Raw genomic sequence first — 21720 nt, forward strand, 5'->3', positions numbered from 1 at the left:
CATAAAAAAAATGTGCGTTATGTCAATTTGTCGGGTGTAGAATGTACGTTGTGTTAATCTGTTTTGGCATTGGTCTTGCGCAAGCGTCGCAGGCTTCCCTGGCTGTGCGCAGGCAATGTTCGTTGTTGTGCGACAAGGTGACAAATGCAAGACAGCTGGCGGCGACGGCGAAGAAGGCGGCCGTGTCGTGGGAGGCGAAGTGGAAGGCTGCTGAGAAGAAGGTCGTCGACCTCGCTGCGGTGGTTAAGGCTAAGGGTGATCAGTTGAAGGGTAAGGATAAGCAGCTAGCCGACGCGGCTAAGGATTTGGAGAAAGTGAAGGGAGAGTTGGCCTCGACTACGGAGGAGTTAGATGGGTTGAGGAGCTTGTACGATGCCCTGCATGAGGAGGCGAAAGATGTCGAGGCTCTAGCTATATGGAGGACGAGGGCGCGATTGATGTACTCCTGCTTGATTGGGGAGACCAGCATTTGGCCGTGTCAGAAGGAGGTGGACGACTACCTGGCCAATGGCGGTACCATGGCTGATTTGTCGGTACCCGTGGTGGACTCGGAAGAGTTGGCGAAGACGGCCGATACTGCCAGTACCGAGGCGATAGAGGTGGACGCTGCCTTGTTAGTGGAGAACGTGCCTGTTTCGGGGCAAGAGGGGGAGGTGTTAGCCGTACAGCGCGAAGGGGAAGCTTCTGTCGTCGTTCCCTAAGGCGAGGCGTTGGATGTGGCGTCGGTGGAGGTGCCAGTCGTGACCGACGTCGTCGTGCCCCCGGAGCAGGAGTCAGAGCAGGAGATCGTGGCCTCTACTCAAGAAGAAGGGATGTAACAGTCTGTAGTTTGGATTTCTGTTGGTTTTTGTGTTTTGTTTGTGAATTTCTTTACTCGTCGTCGATGGCGACGACGAGGTGGTTTGGATAACTTGTGTTTTGTTTTCGTAACTTGGATGTTTTTACTCGTCGTCGGTGGCGGCGGCGAGGTGTTTGGATAATATTTGTGTTTGTATTTTGGAGGTCGTGGCCCCAGGGGTCGCGCAGTTTGCAATTTGCTATATAAGTGTGTTCCTTTTTCTTTTTACTCGTGCGTTCTTTGTGACTTTCGCGTTGTGTTTCGAAGTTTTTGTCGCGCGTCGTGTAGCATGTGTTTTATGAGGAACAGATATTGAAATGGTAGAACTATATGTATGTAAAACAGTTCCTGCGTCGGTTGTTCATCGCTTGTCACTTGGGATTCGCTTTCCGTCGTACGTCGTCGATTCTAGTTGATATTCATTATGTGTTACCTTCTGCAAAAGAAAACATGGGTTGTTAGGAGGATTGGCCGTTGGGGATGCCAACGGCCCTCCGATGCCTAAGTCAGTAAAGGTTCCGAAAAAATAAAGCGATAAAAAGTAGCGAAAAAAGTAGAAACGATGGTACGACAACTGATAAAATTGGCTACGACGACTATTTAAAAGTGATAGAGTTTAAGATGTGTAGCGTTCCAGCTTCGGGGGACCGACTTGCCGTCTTTGGTGACGAGTCTGTATACCCCCTTTCCGACGATTTTATCGACCAAGTACGGTCCTTCCCAAGTTGGTGCGAGTTTACCTGCGTTTAGTTCTTTTGTATTTTGGAATACCTTGCGCAACACCCAGTCGCCCTCCTTGAACACTTTTATTTTGACGTTCTTGTTGAAGCATTTTGCCACGATCTGTTGCTGCGACACCATCCTTATCAACGCTGCTTCTCTGAGGTCTTCTGTGTTGTCGAGATTTTCACTAAGTTCCACGTTGTTCTGCTCCGGTGTCATGAGTCCATATCGTGCACTGGGCAGTGTCACTTCAGGGGGTAGTACTGCTTCGCACCCGTAAACGAGTGAGAAGGGAGTCTGTCCCGTCGCCGTCCTAGGCGTCGTCCTATTGGCCCATAGGATGGATGGCAGCTCTTCTGCCCATCGTCCCTTTTTGTCGTCCAGCCGCTTTTTTAGCGATGCGGTGATTGTTTTGTTGCTAGATTCTGCCTATCCATTTTCTTGGGGGTATCTTGGCGTCGACGTCTTTAGCTCGATGTTCCATGTCTTGTAGAAAGCCCTAGTCTTGTCGCTGATGAATTGTGATCCGTTATCGCATATGATTTCTGATGGTACTCCGAATCTGCATATAATGTTAGTCCATATGAACGAGCATACCTCTTTGTCTCTTACTTGTTGGAACGCACCTGCTTCTATCCACTTAGAAAAATAATCTGTCAGAGCTAGCATGAAGACCTTTTGTCCTGGGGCGACGGGTAGTTTACCGACGATGTCCATTCCCCATTTCATGAAAGGCCACGGAGTTAAGGTGGGGTGTAAGAATTCAGATGGTTTATGTGTCTTACCTGCGTGTCGTTGACACTTGTCGCACTTAGCTACGTACCTCATCGCGTCTTTGAGCATTGTTGGCCAATAGTATCCGTTTCTTTTGATTCTGGTTGACAGGCTTCGTCCTCCTTCGTGTCCGCCGCATTCTCCTTCGTGGTATTGTTTTTGTAGCTTTTCCCATTCTGTTTTTTCTACGCATCGCATCAACATTCCGTTTGCTGATCTCTTAAATAGTATGTCTTGCAAAATAACATATCGTGATGCTTTGAAAAGTATCTTCCTGGCTTCGAGCTTGTCGTCGGGTAGGGTTTCGTGTGTTAGGTAGTTGAGAATGGGCTTGGTCCAGCTATCCGTGTTTGTGGTTGATAGGACGAGGCTGGCGTTTTGTGGTATGTCTTTTTCAATAGCGGGTGACAGTAGGTGTACTAGAGGTATGGTCGAGAATGGTGATTTTCTGAGTGCGGATCCTAGATTGGCAAGGGCGTCGGCTTGTGTGTTCAAGTCTCGTGGCACTTGTTTAATAGAGAGGGGTTTAAATTTGGAGGCTAGCCTTTTCGCTTTTTCGAGGTATAAGGTCATTTTTAGGTCTTTAGCCTCATAGTCGCCGTTGATCTGGTTGACGATTAATTGCGAGTCGCTGAATATGTTGAGTCCGCTTACCCCCAACTCTTCAGCTAACGTCAGTCCGGCGATTAACGCCTCGTATTCTGCTTCGTTGTTTGTCGCTTTGAAATCGCAGCATATGGCCTGTGCTATCATGTCCCCTTGTGGTGACTTTAGTATGACGCCTAGACCTGCACCGCGAAAGTTAGATGAACCGTCGACGAAGAGTGTCCATACCTCTTCTACGTTATTGACGAGTTTGACTTCGTCGTCCGCTATCTTCTCCAAGTCGGGGCTAAAGTCTGCCACAAAGTCTGCTAGGGCCTGCGATTTTACCGCCGTTCTTGGTTGGTACTTTATGTCGAAGCTTCCTAGCGCCATCGTCCATTTCTCCATTCGACCTGTTAGTTCTGGTCTACACATCACAGACTTGATTGGATAATTAGTCATCACCACTATTTGGTGAGTTTCGAAATAATGCCTTAGTTTCTTGGCTGCAGTAACGAGTGCTAAAACGAGTTTTTCAAGGGAGGAATACCTGGTTTCTGCTTCTAATAGTGACTTACTGATGTAGTAAATAGGTAGCTGTTGCGTTTCGTCTTCTCGAGCTAGGACCGCACTAACTGCTGTTGAGCTGACGGCTAGGTAGAGTTGTAGGACTTCGCCTTTTTCGGGCTTGGACAAGAGGGGTGGCGACATCATGTATTTTTTGAGGTTTTGCAAGGCTGTTTCGTGGTCGTCGGACCAGCTAAAACCTTTGTTTTTGCGCAAGACGTCGTAGAATAGACGACACTTGTCCGACGACCGCGAGATAAACGATTTAGTGCCGCCACTCTTCCTGTCAAGCGCTGTACCTCTTTTATGTTCATGGGGGATTGAATGTTGATGATTGCGCGCACCTGGTCGGGGCTGGCCTCGATTCCTCTTTGGGTGACGATGTAACCTAAGAATTTTCCTGTAGACACTCCGAAAGAACATTTAGTCGGGTTAAGTTTCATACCGTATTTCCTCAATATGTCGAAGGATTGTCGTAGGTGTTCGACATGGTCGTCAGCCTTCCTTGATTTTACTAGCATGTCGTCGATGTAGACCTCCATCGTGTCTCCAAGTTGGTCTTTGAACATTTTGTTGACCAATCGTTGGTATGTCGCACCTGCATTTTTAAGACCAAAAGGCATGACTTTATAACAATAAATTCATCTGTCTGTTACAAAAGATGTTTTTTCCTGGTCGTCTGGGTGCATAAGGATCTGGTTGTATCCGGAGTAGGCGTCCATAAATGTTAGTAGCTCGTGTCCGGCAGTGGCGTCGACCAGGGCGTTGATGTGCGGCAGGGGGAATGGGTCTTTGGGGCATGCTTTGTTGATGTCTGTGAAATCGATGCAAACTCTCCACTTTCCATTCTTTTTACTGACGACGACGACATTTGCTAACCAATCTGGATACTTGACTTCTCTGACTTTCCCGGAATCTATCAGTTTTTGGACCTCTTCGTCTATGATTTTATTTCTTTTAGGCGCGAACTTTCGTCGTTTCTGCTTCACTGGCTTAAAGTTGGGGTCGACATTGAGTTTGTGGGTGATGAAGTCCAGACTGATTCCTGTCATGTCCTCGTGCGACCAAGCGAAGCAGTCCGAGTTTTCTCTTAGGAGTGACACTATCTGACTTTTGATGTTGTCAGGCAGCGACGCTCCGATCCTTACTACTCGGTCTGGCTTTGTCTGATCTAGGATTATCTCATCGATCTGTTGGTCGTCGGGGTTGTCTACCGTCGACCATGGCTGTAATTGCTAGATGGATGACTTTGATGGTTTCAGCGCCGTTTAATAACATTTCTTTGCGTCCCTTTGTTGTCCTTTGATTTCCATGACTCCCCATTTGGTTGGGAACTTGATTGACTGGTGGTATGTTGATGGCACCGCTTTCATTTTGTGGATCCATGGTCGTCCTAAAATGACGTTGTATGCTGATGGGCAGTCGACGACGTTGAATTTGGTCATCACATTAACACCTTCTGCGTACGTAGGCATCGATATCTCCCCTACTGTTCGTAGCGATTCTCCACTGAATCCTACTAAGACTGTCGACCTTCTGATTATACTCTTTTCTTCTAGTCCCATTTCTTGCAGAGCCTCTAAGAACAGTACGTTTGCTGAACTGCCGTTGTCGATCAATATCCTTTTGATGAGAGCGTTGCCTATTGGGAGTGATATGACTAGCCCGTCATGGTGTTCCTGTTGTGTGTCGGTTGAATCTGAATCGTCGAAGGTTATTGTCATCGCTGCTAATGACTTGTCGAGTGCTACTTCATCTTCGGTCTGCCCCTCTTTGACGGCTTCAGATTCGCCTCTGTTGATTTTCTTAGCTGCAGAAGAAGTTAGTCCACATATATCTGAACCGCCAGAAATAATATTTACCACTTTTTCGAACATGGTCGGGGCCGGTCGGTCGCCGCTTGGTGCTGGGCTGGGTTGGGCGTTGTTGTCCTTGTTGTACGTCTCCTTTCCTTTGTCGCTCAGCAGATCCTTCAGGTGGCCTCTTTTCAATAGATATGCTACCTCCTTTTTGAGGGAGATGCATTCCTCGGTTGTGTGGCCATTGTCGCGGTGGAAGTCGCACCACCTGCTCATGTCCTTCATGGAGTCTGGTTGTCGCTCTTCTTAGGCCATCTGACGGTACCACCTACATTTTGAAGGGCGTTTACCACGCCTCCGATGTCGACGTTGAAGCCATACTCGGAGATGGGGGGATAAACGACCCGTTCATTCCTGTAAACATTGTTAGTGTCATCGTATTGATTGACATTTTGTACCTGGTTCTGCCGATTATACGGCTGGTGTCTCCAGCTGATACTCCTTGGGGTGTACGCTCTCCTGTCGCTGCTGCCCCCTGTTGAGCGTTGGGACGCTGTTCGGATGACCTCGTCGTCTTCAATCCGCATTTGGGCGGTGGCTCTCGATCTCACTTCCTCGAAGGTTGCACAGGGGTACTTGGTTATTTCCCGGTACAGTTTCGAGTTGGGAATGAGACCTCTTTTGAATGCCTCGATAGCTGTCCTGACATCACAGTTTTTTATACTAATTTTTTCACAATTAAAGCGGTTAAAGTAATCGCGTACCGACTCGGTTGGTCCTTGAACCAACCGATAGAGGTCACTGGTTTGCTTTTCCAATTGGCGACTGCTGGCGAACTGTTGATAAAAAGCGTTGATTAGGTCGGACAGGCAAGAGATGGATCCGGGGGCGACGTTCATGAGCCATTCCAGAGCTGCTCCATCGAGGGTACCGCCAAACGACTTGCACATGACAGACTCGACCAAATCGTATGGGATTCCGATCTGCCACATGCGCTGCTTGTAGAAGTTGACGTGTCGGTAAGGATCAGACGTCCCATCATACAGGGTGGTCCAGGTAGGGAGTCGAAGTGTGTGTGGAACCGTTACTCTGGCGATCGCTTCACAGAATGGTGATGCCGCATACCCGTCGGTTGGTTCGGTCTCTACTGGTGTGGGTGCTCCGGGTAGTTTGATCATTAGTTTCATCAGGCGAGAGTAATGCTTTGTCATGCGAGCATCCATCTTGTTCAGGCGCTGGGTCACCGGGTCTGGGTTCGATCCGTCTTCCTCACCTTGGGGCTCTTCGTCGTCGGTCAGATCTTCGAAATCTTCGGGCATCTCGAATGTTATCTTTCTCGGCTTCCCACCAGTCTTGAAACGCGACTGGTATTTTGAGCTTTTCACAGAATCAAGCTCCTTTTGCAAGGTTCCAGTGGATGCCCTTTCTTGGGCCAGCTCTGCTTGGGCCTTTTCGTAGGCTGCTTTCATCTCTGCGAGCGTCATCTCTTCAGTAGACATGATGTGAGGGGTGATTTTGTGTGAAACCTAGTTAATGTCCCCACAGACGGCGCCAAACTGTTTATGCCAAATTTCGTCTAGGGGCGACTTTCGGCTAGGGTCGACACTAACTAAGCGATTAACGAATGAAGCAAATAAAAGAGACACGACACAGAGAAGTGTTGACGCGGAAAACCTAGGAATAAGGTAAAAACCGCGGATAGCTATGAGGCTATCAATCCACTAAGTATTCTATCTGATTGTTTATGTATTTTTCTAATGATCAATACGAGGAATTAAAGAGCTAATACAAGGATTATATGAATGTTTGATAGCTTGAGATTTTGAGTGCTTGAGTTAACATGTCCTTTGCTTGTCATCGTCTTCGTGCCTTTATAGGATATTTCCAACGGTCCTGTTAGTTGAGAGAATCCCACAAAGATAGGGATCTCCTTATCACACGTTTCTCCAGTCTTCAACCAATTCCGCGCTTCTCGTGCATATCTTGGACTTGTTCTGCTAGCGTGACGGCGCTGCCTGTCATGGGCCTTGGGCTAACCTATCTTTATCAATTCATTCCTCGAGGTTACGTCTCTGTCGCATGCGCATTGTTGCCAGTCCTTCGTCGTCTATGCCTCGTCGTACGATGCTACGTCAGACGCGTCTCCCTGGCACGATGTTTACCTGTGACACGACAGAACCTGGTTGACATGACATGATCAAACGTTAGAGCGGTTATGTCGTTAGTCCAAAAAGTGGGATAACAGTTATGATTTTTTTATTTTATCCCTAATTTGTTTTAATAGAATTCTATCCCTAAAACTGATTCTAATAGGCAATAGTCCAATGTAGAGAGCTTTTCCATTTAAAAGAGGCCAGGTGCGTCTTTTAGGGAAAAAAAACATTGGAGGGCAAATGTGGAAACTCAGAAAACAAAATGAATAAGCTGGATTAGTAAACGCGAATTCTCTTACCTCTTGTATTTCAAACGCCGAAAAGCGTCACTACTGACTCTATTGTCTTCCAACCAAACAATTGAGAGAAAGCGAGTGAGGAGAGAGAAAAATACAACAGTTGGTGATGCACTAATGCCATTGCTTCCATTTTCGAACTTCATTCCCTTCTACAATCGCCATTGTTAACTCCCTTTTCTCTCTCCAACTCAATCCAAATCGTTGAACGAAAGCGATCGGAAGTAGCTAAGATGTTAGACGGATTGCTCGGAAAAAGTGGATTCTACTCCAAATGGTTTGTTCATTTGTTGCTCAATCTCTTTCTCACCTAGATCTCTCTCTATAATCTACCTCAGAATTTCTGGATTTTTAAAAAAATTAATTTGACAAATTTTTTTTGTTTGCAATTGCAGTAAATCGTTGATTAAGCAGACGAGAACTCGAATTGAAGTTGTGCGTCGGAAGCGAAATGCGACGCAAAAGTTTCTGAGGAAAGACATTGCTGATCTATTGGCTAATGGCCTCGAGAAGAATGCTTACGGAAGAGTGAGTTTATCCGTTGCTTTTTTAGCTGGAAAATTTTAATTAATTTTTTTTATTAGTTTTAGCGTTTTCGATTTGTATTAATTATTTAATGTTAATTTGATTTTTTTTTTAAATTTATTGAAATCTGAGTGGAGAAGACAGTGATAATGTGTTAAAATTTGCCGTTGTGTTTGGAAGGATGCTGAGTAAATGTCGGTGCAATAGAGTACTTTGTTTTTTTGCAATTTCGCTATCAAAATCAGGGGAGTAATTTAGGTCTTAATCGTCTAATTACGTTTTGGTTGAATAATGGATATAACAGAATAATGGATGTAAAAATAAAATTTAGAGTGAAATTATCTTGTTCTGCCAATTCGTTCCAACTATAGTATGGTGTTTGACGCTTTGGTTGATATAAAAGTAAAAACAATTTCATGGAAGTAGAGTATTCTTGTCCTTGTCCACTCTGGATGTGTGATTTGTGTAACATAGTACATGATACTTGATATAGCACTCGGCTTGAATTGAAAGTTGTCTGCGTTGTTAATGTGTGGGACAGTGATGGTTTCAGCTCTTAATTTGTAACACTTCATAGATGTAAGGGAGGAGGGGAGAATGGAAACAAAATACATTGAAGTTCTTATGTATATATCATTCTCTGCCCAAGAAGTCAGAGATATTCTTCTTTCATGTGATATGTTTAAAAACTTTCAATGTGAAGTGTCATCTTGTTTTATTTTTCAATGATGACAGGCAGATGGATTGATTTCGGAGCTGATTCTTTCTTCGTGCTATGAGTTTATTGATCATGTTTGTGAAATTATTTTGAAGCACCTTCCAGTTCTTCAAAAACTAAGGTATATATGGGTTGCTTGCTGCTTTGCTTTTGTTATGCCTTTATCATGCTTGATCTTAAATTAGAAAATCCATAATAGATCTTCTCATGGTATGCTGTGTGTCTTTATATAGCTTGGTTTGTTGCACAAACTGAATCCCCACTATTGTTGATGTTTGGCTGCTGTGGTGATGTATGCCTGATATGGTTAAATTCTATATCAGCTTAAAATCTATACAGATAAAACAACAAATTCTGGAGTTTCTTCGTTTGCGATGAATTTCTAATTCCCTCAATTTCCGATCCTGAACTTAGAAATGATAGTGTAGAATGGCAACCTAGTTGCAAATCATCGTGCCGACTGTTGTTTTCTTGCATCTTGTTCCTAGCATTTAGTAAGCTGTTATCTTGGAGTACTTTAACTACAGAAGAAAATCCATATGGGATTTTGAATTTTGTAGATATTTGAAGTTAAAGGTTATTGGAGTTGGATGGAAGTACCTCGAGAAAATTCTGCCTTTTATGTTCATTTGTGGACCTATATCAAGGAACCCTGATAGCTTTGGCAGTGCAGACCCCTTCTTTTTTATAAGAGTGCGTGGGCTTTTATTTACGAATTCCCTGTGGGTCTTGTCGGTACTCTATGTTTACAACTTGTGGTTTTTGCTGAGCTGCTGAGCATATGCTGCTGGGCCGCTGGGTTCTTATTCTAAGGTTCAATTTATTGAACTAATAATCTGAGTATGCTGCGTATTTTTTGTAAACTTTGTGGTAACATCCTTTCACAACATATGTTTAGACTTTAGATGTCCAGTATTTTACAACATGAACTTTTAGTGGCAATTTTGGTTGAGTCTTCCCCTCCATCCTTGGACATTGGAATGTGCTCTACAATGCGGAAAGTCAAAGTCAAGGCATTGTTCTGGCATATCTTTTTTATATCTGATAGAAGTGTGATATCAGAAGATGTTTCAGATCTAGGCTACTTTATACTGTCTGACATTACTAGGAAACCTACCCTCTAGGCTCTAGCTGTGTAGGATAGTGTAAAAGAAAGGAGGATCATGTTTGTTTGGCCCGTGTATGAGATTGGAAACAAGTTCGCGGTTCGCTACCTAATTTGCTAAATAAAGCAAAAAATGTACCACTTTCATGTTATATATGTGTCATTATTCGAAGTATTCCTTTTCCTGCTCAAATAATTCATTGCTTGCTACATAAACAATATTCTGATATGTAACTCTAACATATTGTTGATCCTCCTTGGATTGTGGAATAGATTCCACAAAAACTGAGGGGAGTTTTATAAACTTTAGAATTACCATGCCATGGCATGTAATTCCTATCATTAAAACCAGATTTTAGGAAACACTCCATCCATTTCTGGGCACTTATCACTGTTGATATTTTGAACTTTGAACTTGGGATTAACTTCATTGCTGCTAACAGGGAATGCCCCGAGGACTGCAGGGAGGCTGTAGCTTCTGTAATGTTTGCTGCTGCCAGGTTTTCGGATTTACCCGAGCTTCGTGAACTCAGAGATTTGTTCCAGGGACGATATGGAAGCTCTGTGGAGTACTATGTAAACCAAAAGGTATTTGTTCACAAATGAGACTGAATCAACATGTTTTGCAGATTTCTTGCTTACATTTTGCAGCTAATAAGTATGTTTCCTTACTGCAGCTTGTGGAGAACATAACTCCTAAACCACCGTCTATGGAGAAAAACATCAAATTATTGGAAGAAATAGCATCCGAATTTACATTAAGATGGGACAGTAGAGGATTCGAAGAGAGGATGGCTAGTTCTTCCATGACTGAGCAGGTAATTCTCTGTCTTCTCAATTTTCATTTCGACCCATATATCTCATTTTCTTGTTCCTTGTGTGAATATGAAATCTTCTGTGCCATAAATTCTTGTTTCTGAATGGATAATCAGTTGCCTTTTCTGCCATCTTTAAGTGAACTGGAACTTCAAGAAAATTGGCTGATTAATAGCAACGCCTTGCATTTTATCCCTCAACTTTTTGATATTTTCTACTTTGTATGTCATATTATCTGCAGAAGCACCAGCGAATTCCTGAGACTCCCCAGGCTGCTCAGGTAAAAGTTTCAGCACCTTTAGCTAAAGAAGCTTTCCATAGGACAGTCAAAGATGAAGTTTTGCCGAAGAAAAAGAGTGAAGCTACTCCTAGTAGAGAACGACAAGTTGATGACAGACATCAAATGGAAAGCAGGAGAGACTGTATTCTTGAGAGAAAAGATGAATTAAAGTATAATGTTTCTAAAGCACCAGAACTCACCAATCACAGATACAAGCCGCCTTCTTATAGGGAAGACAGTATTCAGAAAAGAGAGGACCACGACAATTATCTTCAAGGAAAAGGACAGAAGGCTGATAGACGTGTTTATGAGGATAACAGTGCTAAAGAAGCCATTCAGGTTGGCAATTCATCTCATGGGAAGCGATTGGAGTCTGTTCATAGCCAACACAAGCTGGATAGACATAGACAGGATAACGTGTCAGAAAGCGATGTCTGTAACACCTTGTCCCAACGAAAACCCGATCAACGACCAGCCAGTAATGGAATAAGTTCCCCATCTTCCATGAGTGATGTACCTGCTGAAAACATTCATGTAAAATCCATGAGAAAGAAGCAAGAAGATGAAGTAGATGGGTTAAAGTCTAATTTCAGGGGTGGTGTTCCTCCTCCATATGTTAAACCAAGAAAGAGCAAGCACAAGGTTGATGCAGAAGAGAATGATACTTTAACCTTTTATCCAACAGGCAGGCCAGAAAAGCCCCCAACAAAACCTGATTTTCCTGATGCCCATGAAAATTTGGATAGCATAGGACGAGTCACGGAAGTTTACTACAAAGATGAAGCTGGTGTTGATTCCACTCCTAGACGAAGATCACATAGGAGAAAATATTCGCGATCAACATCTTCTCAAGATGGTAAAGTGAAGGGTGAGGTAGGAAAGGAAGAAAGGGTTCTGCGGCGAGTTTCAACAAGCAGGAGGAAACACGAATCAAGAAAAGGTCTCCAGATAGTGTTTGATGATGACCATTACCGGAAGGATGATGAGGAGAGTATGATTGATCAGCTGTTGCTACATTACAGCAAGAAACCATCTTCCAGTGATCCTGGAAATCCGAGGAGAGAGACTAAGAACAGAACAAGGGATGTGAGCAAATCTCCCGTTCATAAAGCCAAAGTTGGCACTTATGTGGGTGAAGAGGATTTAACACCGAGGAGAGGGACGTCTAGATCAATGTCATTTCCTCCTCGCCAAGTGACCCAGCCCGAGCCACAGAAGGTGTTTGCTCGTGCGGCTTCCTTTCAGCAAGAGATCCCTGCAAAACATGTCCACCCAAAGCTCCCTGACTATGATGATTTAGCTGCAAGATTTGCTGCCCTTAGAGCAAGTCAAGACTGAAGGCTCCAATTTTTGGTAACAGTCTCAAATCATTCCTTGACCCACTCGTACTGTACTACCTGTCTGTTGCATTCACTAAAGCATTCCTGCCACAAGCTAATGTAGGACGTCTGTGTTGAATAATCAAGGTCGAAAAAGGTTATGAGAATCAACCCAACACGGTGCATTTGGTTACCTGGGAATTGCAATATCATTGTATAATATTCAAGAGTAACACATTGTTGACCACACAACTATTATACTTACTTAATATCTTGCCTGTAAAATTGATGTTATCATTTGCAATTTTGCATGTTACTAGATGCAAGAAAAATAGAACTCGTTAACACGGATAAAGATTTATGATCAATATTTTTTGAGGCCAGATTTAATGATTTATGATCAATATGGTGTCAGTACTCAGTAGTTCATATTTTTGAATGAGATTCCATGGACCTGGAGAAGGTACTAGAAGCCCAGTTACCTGGGTGGACGATGAGAAAGGTATAACCGAGTTTACTATGGATTTTTTTGGCAAAGCCGTGTCTTAGAATATCACTTTCTTTGTCTCAAGATAAATGCATCATTTTGATTTTCTACTATTTATATTCTAACTTTGACAAAATATAATTGTATGGAGATATACGCGATCTACCGGACCATCTTGGTCATAGCAGAACGAGTCGACCTCATGGCAAATCCTCTAACAGAACAACTGGATAGGTAATTAGCGAAAGTAACACAAATGCTCAAAGTACCACGCAGGACTATAGGTCTGCGGAGTAACGATCTGCTGGACGACAACATAGATGTGTCGTTAAGCAAAAGGACAAATAACAAGTACATCGCCAGCGTACACGCGGCAGCATCCGAATAGGCCAAAGTACTGAATAGTACGCCTATAAATACCGCCCTCCCCATTCATTTGCGGACACGTTGAATACAAGTACAATTCTTAATCCTCTCTATTTTCTCTCTCTAAGAATACTAATATGTCGGCTGACTTAGCCATCGGAGGGGGTTTCCTCGGTTAAACCCCCGAGGTTATCTTACGTTTGTTCTGCTTGACAGGACTCAATCTCCACCCAGGACGTCTCCTCGGTTCCCGACTCGGAACAAGTGACGCTAGAAGGAGGGGACCTCCTAGACCTCATTCTCTAAAACACCCAGTACCCACGTGATGACAGAGTCAAGTGAGCCAATAATCCAACAAATAGAACCACCTACCTCAAAGAACAACCAAAGACCCACCACAATACCCCAATTCGGCATGTCGCAAAGTGTCGGGCAGCCAAAAGAAACACCACAACCCAGAACCACATCAACCCCAAGCCATATTATTCAAGTTCCAAACGCTGCCTCATTGGCGCGTCTCAGTTCTCGCCAGACCAGATGCGCACAGCTCTAGAAGTTCTGACTTTCCTAACTCAACCCACCCCTAGGCGCAAACCATAAGATTGCCCCTAGAGGCGGAGGTCGAGCAAAGGAGGAAGTGCCCCATACCTCAGAACAGTCCTCATGTTTGGAGGAGAAATTTGCAGCAGGATATGGATGGTGCAGACCATCAAGAGCATGAGGCAAAGAGCATCACACCTAGCAGAGTTCGACCCAGGACAGGGACAGAGCAGAGACCTAGTCCAAGGCATAACTCCATATCAGGTATTCCGAATCCCATTCGAGATATAGTTACACCTAATAATTCCCCCTTTTGCGATGAGATCCTCTCTGAAAGAATGGAAAATATAAAAATGCCCACCTGCAAGTATTCTGGGAAGACAGATCCAGTTAACCACTTATCAGCCTTTGGGGGGCACATGATGTTACGTTGCACACCAACATAGATTCCATGTAGTGCAAGGTGTTCCCTTCCACACTTGAGGGGATAGCACAAAGCTGGTTTGACAAAATACCTAAGGGGACGTTAACATCCTTTCGGCAATTAGCCATTTTGTTTCACACCCAGTATGTGGCAAATAACGCCAGGGAGAGGATGACAGGAGAGCTAATTTCAGTTGTTCAAGGGTCACAAGAGTCTTTAAGGGACTATATTTCCAGATTCAACATGGAAGCGTCGAATATACCCAAGTTACAGCAGGAGGTGGCAGTTCTGGCAATGATGTCTGATTTGCAAGATGGAGAATTCAAGAATTATCTGGGTAGAAAATCATTCACAACCCTGGCGGAAGTACTGGGGAAAGCGAATGAGTTCATAAAGAGTGAAGAAATTGGCAAAGCAACCTCCCGGAAGTATAGAGCAGGCGAGAATAACTACACTAGCCAGAACAGAAAAGAGTCATACATAAAAGAATACGCAGACAGAAGGGACAATCATCAGCCCAAGAAAGAGTGGGGTGGACCAAACAGAAACAAAGGAAGTGAGTTTAGAGCTGAGAAAAGAGGTAAATTTAATGAATACACTCCTTTGGTTGCATCAAGAACTCAAATTTTTGCCATTAGCAAGGAAGATTAAAAGTGGCAGAGGCCACCTAAGATGTACAACAAGTACAGGGACCCGAAAAAATATTGTGACTTTCACAGGGATCATGGTCACCTGACAGAGGAATGCACTCACCTCAAAGACAACATTGAAGACCTGATTCGAAGGGGATATCTAACGCAGTTCAAAGCAAAAAACTCATATAGTAGAACGTATGAGAATAGAGACAATGATAGTAAGTTTGAAAGTAAGAGGGTAGACCACAAGCAAAGCCAGCCAACAGACCAGAAAAGGCCAGGGGATATACTAGTCATAAAAGGAGGACCAGTTTACGCCGGGACTACGACTAGCGGTGCTAAGGCTAGCGTGAACGAGTTCAGGCATCAGGTCAACTACCATAACGCAGGCAAATGGCCTGCCCCTCCGAGGATCCCACATTGCACCTTCACAGAGGATGATTGCAAAGATATAATATACCCCCACGATGGTCCCATGGTGTTAGCCTTGAATGTTGCTAACAGGAAAATCCATCGTATTCTAATAGATGGAGGTAGTTCTGCGAATATCTTGTTCTGGCCAGCCTTTCAAGAACTGCAAATCGATGACAATCATATAAAACCAGTTAACTACCCGGTAATTTGCTTCACATGGGTATCAGTGGTACCAGAAGGAATAGTAAGTCTACCGGTTCAAGTCGGGCAAGGAAGAGACATCAAGGATGTCATGGTAGATTTCATGATAGTAAAAGTTCCTGCAGCCTACAATGCCATCTTGGGCAGACCATTCATTCATGATGCAGGAGCCGTAGTCTCTACTTATCACCTCACGATGATGTACACCACAAATGATAGTCGTTCGGAAAAAAGTCAAAGGAAGCCAAGAGCAGGCCAAAAAATGTTACCACACAACACTTAAGAAACCTCCCAGACCTCCACCCCTGATAGAAGAAGAACTTCCCCAGTCTAGGAAGCGAAAAAGAGAAGAACGTAAAAGAGATACACGGTTGAGTATGGAAAACTTTGAGCATCGTGAGGAAGGGTTGTTGAAGCCTACACCTGCAGAGGAAACCGAAGAGATAGAGTTGGAAGAAGGGGTGAAAGATAGAACAGTTTGAATCGGCACAGACATGGACCTTCCTCTCAGAGTAAACATCATTGATCTGCTATGAGAACACGCATATATCTTCGCCTTCTCAGCTGATGAAATGCCTGGGATTGACCCCAGCGTTATGGTCCATAAGTTGAATGTCAACAAATAAGTTAGGTCGGTGAAACAAAAGAAGAGGAGCTTCTCTGCGGAGAATAATGTAGCCATCCAGGAGGAGGTCAACAAGCTGTTAGCAGCCAAGTTCATAGAGGAATGCGACTATCTAGAATGGCTGGCTAACGTTGTGATGGTCAAGAAAGCAAATGGCCAGTGGCGGATGTGTGTAGATTTCACAGACTTGAACAGGGCCTGCCCAAAGGACTGCTACCCACTCCCTGGGATAGACCAACTGGTAATTCCACGAGTGGACATGCTCTGCTGAGTTTTATGGATGCATTCTCCGGCTATCACCAGATCAGTTTATTGGAATCAGATCGTAAGAAGGCTGCTTTTATCACAGAGGCAGGGGTCTATAATTATAAAGCCATGCCATTCGGGTTGAAAAATGACGGGGCGACGTACCAGAAGCTTGTAGACAAGATATTCGCAGGGAAAAAAGGTCGAAACGTCAAGGTGTACGTGGATGACTCCATAGTAAAAAGTAAAAAGGGGTCAGATCACGTTGAGGATCTGCGAGAAACATTTGCAACACTGAGGCGGTATGGCATAAAGCTCAACCCAAAGAAATGTGTTTTTGGGGTTAAGTCGGGAAAATTTCTGGGTTTCTTGGTCAGTGAAAGAGGAATTGATGCCAACCTGGAAAAGGTGGAGGCCATATTGAACCTACCAGAGCCAAAAAGCGTAAGAGACATTCAGAGGCTGACTAGAAAAATGGCAGCGCTTACCAGATTCATTAGTAACACTAGAGGAAAAAACTTCAAGTGCGGGCTCATTTTAAGGGGTATAGTGCGGGCTTTTATATGTGCAGCACATGGCCTGCCCGCATTTGATGTTTCTCAAGTGCTGCCAAAATATTGGCAGCACTTGATGTTTCAAGTGCTGCCAATTTGGAAAATGAGCCCGCACTTGACATATTTTGTGCTGCCAATTTTAGAACATGAGTCCGCACTTGACATATTTGGTGCTGCCAATTTTGAAAATGAGCCCGCACTTGACATATTTGGTGCTGCCAATTTTGAAAATGAGCCCGCACTTGACATAGAAATAGGCAGCACAAGCATAAAAATGAGCCGCACTTGATATATAAATGAGCAGCACTTGGCCTATAAATGAGCCGCACTTGATCTAGATTTGTTGTATAACCGATTTCCCTGCTACATATTACAATTGGACCACGCCACTGATTAACCTTCATATGTCACATAAAAAGTATCCAATTATATAGATAATTAAATTAAATAGTATATAATTGTAAATATAAAAGTCGATTACATTACAATCATATGAAAAACTAACATCCATAATTTAAGATTCAGTACAAGAAAATATCAAAGACAATCACTGATAATGAAGTTTGCCAACATTTCTCGAACTTCATCTATCTCCTCAAAGGTGAAAGGCCGCTCCCTCGGGCCATTGAATACCTTAAAAAGATCGACCATCAAAAAGTATATATACACTTTAGTTATATTATAAATATTGAATCGTACAATAAATTAAGACTTAATTTGTTCATAACAAAGAAATAATGAACCGTATAATAATAAAATTGGTTAATTTCGGTCACAACTTTCATCTAATGAACTTAAATGAGTATTTTAAAGTCCTTTCATGTTTAATACACTTAGTTTTATGTTTCAAAGACTCATTCTCACCCATTTTGGTGAAGTTATGCACATTAAAGCCTCGTTAGTTCATTATCGGTCACATTTTGACTAAAATGGCTAATTTCGGCCCCAACTTTAACCTAATGAACTAAAATAAGTATTTTAAAGCTTTTCCATGTTCAATACATTTATTTTTATGTTTCAAAGACTCATTCTCACCATTTTGGTGAAGTTAGGAACATTTAAGACTCGTTTGATCATTATCGGACACATTTTGACTAAAATGACTAATTTCGGTCCCAACTTTCAATTAATGAACTTAAATGAGTATTTTAAAGTCTTTCCATGTTTAATACACTTAGTTTTATGTTTCAAAGACTCATTCTCACCATTTTGGTGAACTTCTGCACATTTAAGCCTCGTTAGTTCATTATCGGTCACGTTTTGACTAAAATGGCTAATTTCAGTTCCAACTTTCAACTAATGAACTTAAATGAGTATTTTAAAGTCTTTCCATGTTTGATACACTTAGTTTTATGTTTCAAAGACTCTTTCTCACCCATTTTGGGGAAGTTATGCACATTTAAGCCTCGTTAGTTCATTATCGGTCACATTTTGACTAAAATGACTAATTTCGGCCATAACTTTCAACTAATGAACTAAAATAAGTATTTTAAAGCTTTTCTATGTTCAATAAACTTATTTTTAAGTTTCAAAGACTCATTCTCACCCATTTTTGTGAAGTTATGCACATTTAAGACTCATTTGATCATTATCGGACACATTTTTACTAAAATGGCTAATTTCGGTTCCAACTTTCAACTAATGAAATTAAATGAGTATTTTAAAGTCTTTCCATGTTTAATACACTTAGTTATATGTTTCAAAGACTCTCTCTCACCATTTTGGTGAAGTTTTGCACATTTAAGCCTCGTTAGTTCATTATCGGTCACGTTTTGACTAAAATGGCTAATTTTGGTTCCAACTTTCAACTAATGAACTTAAATGAGTATTTTAAAGTCTTTTCATGTTTTATACACTTAGTTTTATATTTCAAAGACTCATTCTCACCCATTTTGGTGAAGTTATGCACATTTAAGCCTCGTTAGTTCATTATTGGTCACATTTTGACTAAAATGGCTAATTTCGGTCCCAACTTTCAACTAATGAACGTAAATAAGTATTTTAAAGTCTTTACATGTTTGTTACACTTATTTTTATATTTCAAAGACTCATTCTCACCCATTTTGGTGAAGTTATGCACATTTAAGACTCGTTTGATCATTATCGATCACATTTTGACTAAAATGGCTTATTTTGGTCTCAACTTTCAACTAATGAACTTAAATGAGTATTTTAACGTCTTTCCATGTTTGATAAACTTAGTTTTGTGTTTCAAAGACTCATTCTCACCCATTTTGGTGAAGTTATGCACATTTAAGCCTCGTTAGTTCATTATCGGTCACATTTTGACTAAAATGGCTAATTTCGGCCCCAACTTTCAACTAATGAACCAAAATAAGTATTTTAAAGCTTTTTCATGTTCAATACACTTATTTTTATGTTTCAAAGACTCATTATCACCCATATAGGTTAATTTATGCACATATTAGTTAACTTATGCACATTTAAGGCTCGTTAGTTAATTATATTTCAAATATTGGCTAAAATGGCTTATTTAAGGATCGTGCCTCTTCGAGATCCTTGACATCCGTACAACTTGTAACTATATCGTACATGTACTTCATCACGTAGTAGCCGCACTCCGTATTGCCTGTTTGTTGTGCACCCTTGGAATCACACAAATAAATGCATGTAAGACAAAGGTAAGTTTTTGAGCTAATAAACAACTAATGAAAATGTATAATAATTGAAATCATTTACCTTCACTGATTTCCATAGAGGGGTCTTGATCTACTTCCATTTGATTTCTTCAACACACTACACCTCCGCAATAAGAGCTTTTAGTTGCAATATCATGTTTGCATATAAATTAAAAATTGATATGTTGAACAAATTAAATAACTAAATTAAATAACGAGAAAGATATTAGTAGAGTGAGCAACAACTTTTGGCTCGAACACCAGATTGGAAGTAGCAGATCAGATTCACAACTTCTGATCTGATTGCTGCTGCTTCTGATCTGCTCGCAACAGATCTGCAGCATCAGATCAAAGCAGCAGCAGATCAGTTTCACAACTGATGTTCTGATCTGCTGCTGCTTCTGATCTGCACGCAACAAATCTGCAACATAAGTTCACAATAAATCTGCAGCATCAGTTCACAGCAGATCAGTTCACAACTGCTGTTCTGATCTGGTGAACTGATCAGTACAGCAGATCAGTACAAGAAATTATCAGTATGTAATAGTCTATGGTTCAGCACAAGAAGCAGCATATCAGTTGTGAGTGTTCTGATCTTCTCGCAACAAAAATGAAAGAACAGATCAGAAGCAGCAACAGAGTTTGTGAAATGAAAGATCAGATCCGAAGCAGATCAGTTCACAAGCATGCTTCTGATCTGATGCTTCGGATCTGATCTTTCATTTCACAAACTCAATTCACTAGATCAGAACAACAATTGCGAACTGAGCTTTTTTGTACTAGCTACCAAACATTGTAGTTACGGGGAAAAAAAACTTGAAAGTTACAAAGCTCCATCCATCTAATAGGATATCTAAGAAATAAAGACCAACTTTTAAACCAAGAAGCTCAAAGTTTTCCCAGCATGGGTTTTTAAAAGTAAATGTCAACTTATGGAACAATCGTCTACGCGACTGAGGGTGCTAAGCTTGTGAAGGAATTCAGGAACCTTCCCGGTGTCGAAATCTGCCATGTTGATAGGCTCAACTTGTTGAAGCTTGCTCCCGGAGGTCATTTGGGTAGGTTTGTAATCTGGACCAAGGGTGCTTTCCACAAGCTTGATGCAATTTACGGGTCGTTTGATAAGGCTTCTGAAGAGTGAGGCTTTGGTGGAATGTGGATGAAAAGCTTTTGAGGAAAACGGTGAAACTGAAGAATTTACTCTTGGCCACGAAGGAGAGAATAAGTATGAGACAGAAGATGAAGTCTGATTGGCCCATGGATGTGACATAAATTATAAAATGTTCTTCAAGGTAGTTGATGCTTGATGTTAAAAGGTGTTGAAAAAGTATAGAGTTAGAGAGCGACTTTTCCACTTCTACAAGAACCGTTCTCAGAGGAGATGGATAATCACCTTACAGTAGAAGGTTTGGACTTTAAAGTACAGACTAATGCCCTATTTCTGAGGATCACTGATTATTACTTATCAGGATTGGATTTGGGAACACATTGAGTTAAGAAAGTGGTACTTTTTTCTCAACGCCGAGTTCCATAAAAATAAAAGAATTGAGTTCAACCATTGACAAATATACAAAAACAAACCGGAAATACTTCAACATTAGCACAATTCACCACAAACAAACTCATCATACCGGAAAATATAGGAGGCAACTATCATACACAGAGTTTACAAGTGTTAACCAAGGGAATAGCAAGCATTAAAGTTTAGGGTACACGCCTCTAATTCATTGAAATATCTAACAATTTCCATTACAAATTGAAATAAAACTCGTTGAAATATCTACAGCAAGACTATCATCAACAATGAAACTGTGAGCATGTATTGCTTGGCACATTACATGGCTTTTCATGAAGCTGTAAATCGACTTAGCTCACATGAGCCTTTCCCTGGCTGGTTAATGTGAGCTTGATACTTCAATAAGGAACAAAACCTTTATATTGTGATTTCAGTGCTGTTTTTAGGAATTATAATGTAGGTGAATCAGTTTCGCTTCCTTCCATGTTTAAACTTGTTACAATTCAACATTAAATAGTCCATTTGTCCAGTTTAGCCCATGTGGAATTTAGGGTTTAAAAAAAAAGAGTAAACGC

The 21720-nt window shown here is 42.0% G+C and overlaps 4 protein-coding genes and 1 long non-coding RNA gene across 5 annotated transcripts; 2 read left to right on the forward strand and 3 right to left on the reverse strand.

Moving 5' to 3' along the window:
- Window positions 1-4755: 4755 nt before the first annotated feature.
- Window positions 4756-5571, reverse strand: LOC130467534 (uncharacterized). The gene has a single exon (XM_056836067.1). It carries the CDS (start codon window positions 5569-5571, stop codon window positions 4756-4758), a length of 816 nt encoding a protein of 271 aa, XP_056692045.1.
- LOC110806128 (uncharacterized) lies at window positions 5568-6770 on the reverse strand. The gene has a single exon (XM_022011766.2). The coding sequence runs from the start codon at window positions 6768-6770 to the stop codon at window positions 5568-5570; it is 1203 nt and encodes a 400-aa protein (XP_021867458.2).
- Window positions 6771-7672: 902 nt separating this feature from the next.
- LOC110806123 (uncharacterized) lies at window positions 7673-12881 on the forward strand. The gene is made up of 6 exons (XM_022011762.2): window positions 7673-8012; window positions 8131-8263; window positions 8996-9099; window positions 10527-10671; window positions 10761-10901; window positions 11141-12881. The coding sequence occupies exons 1-6, from the start codon at window positions 7969-7971 to the stop codon at window positions 12515-12517; spliced, it is 1944 nt and encodes a 647-aa protein (XP_021867454.1). The 5' UTR covers window positions 7673-7968; the 3' UTR covers window positions 12518-12881.
- A 2106-nt stretch (window positions 12882-14987) lies between these two features.
- On the forward strand, window positions 14988-16936 carry LOC130467535 (uncharacterized). The gene is made up of 5 exons (XM_056836069.1): window positions 14988-15766; window positions 15861-16041; window positions 16213-16431; window positions 16494-16880; window positions 16928-16936. Exons 1-5 carry the CDS (start codon window positions 14988-14990, stop codon window positions 16934-16936), a joined length of 1575 nt encoding a protein of 524 aa, XP_056692047.1.
- A 461-nt stretch (window positions 16937-17397) lies between these two features.
- LOC110806132 (uncharacterized) lies at window positions 17398-21037 on the reverse strand. The gene is made up of 2 exons (XR_008927989.1): window positions 19691-21037; window positions 17398-19596 (listed from the first exon to the last, which is right to left on the reverse strand). It is a non-coding gene; the product is annotated as an uncharacterized lncRNA (long non-coding RNA).
- Between the last annotated feature and the right edge of the window lie 683 nt (window positions 21038-21720).

The sequence above is a fragment of the Spinacia oleracea genome, chromosome 2 (assembly GCF_020520425.1).
Source record: "Spinacia oleracea cultivar Varoflay chromosome 2, BTI_SOV_V1, whole genome shotgun sequence".
NCBI lineage: Eukaryota > Viridiplantae > Streptophyta > Magnoliopsida > Caryophyllales > Amaranthaceae > Spinacia > Spinacia oleracea.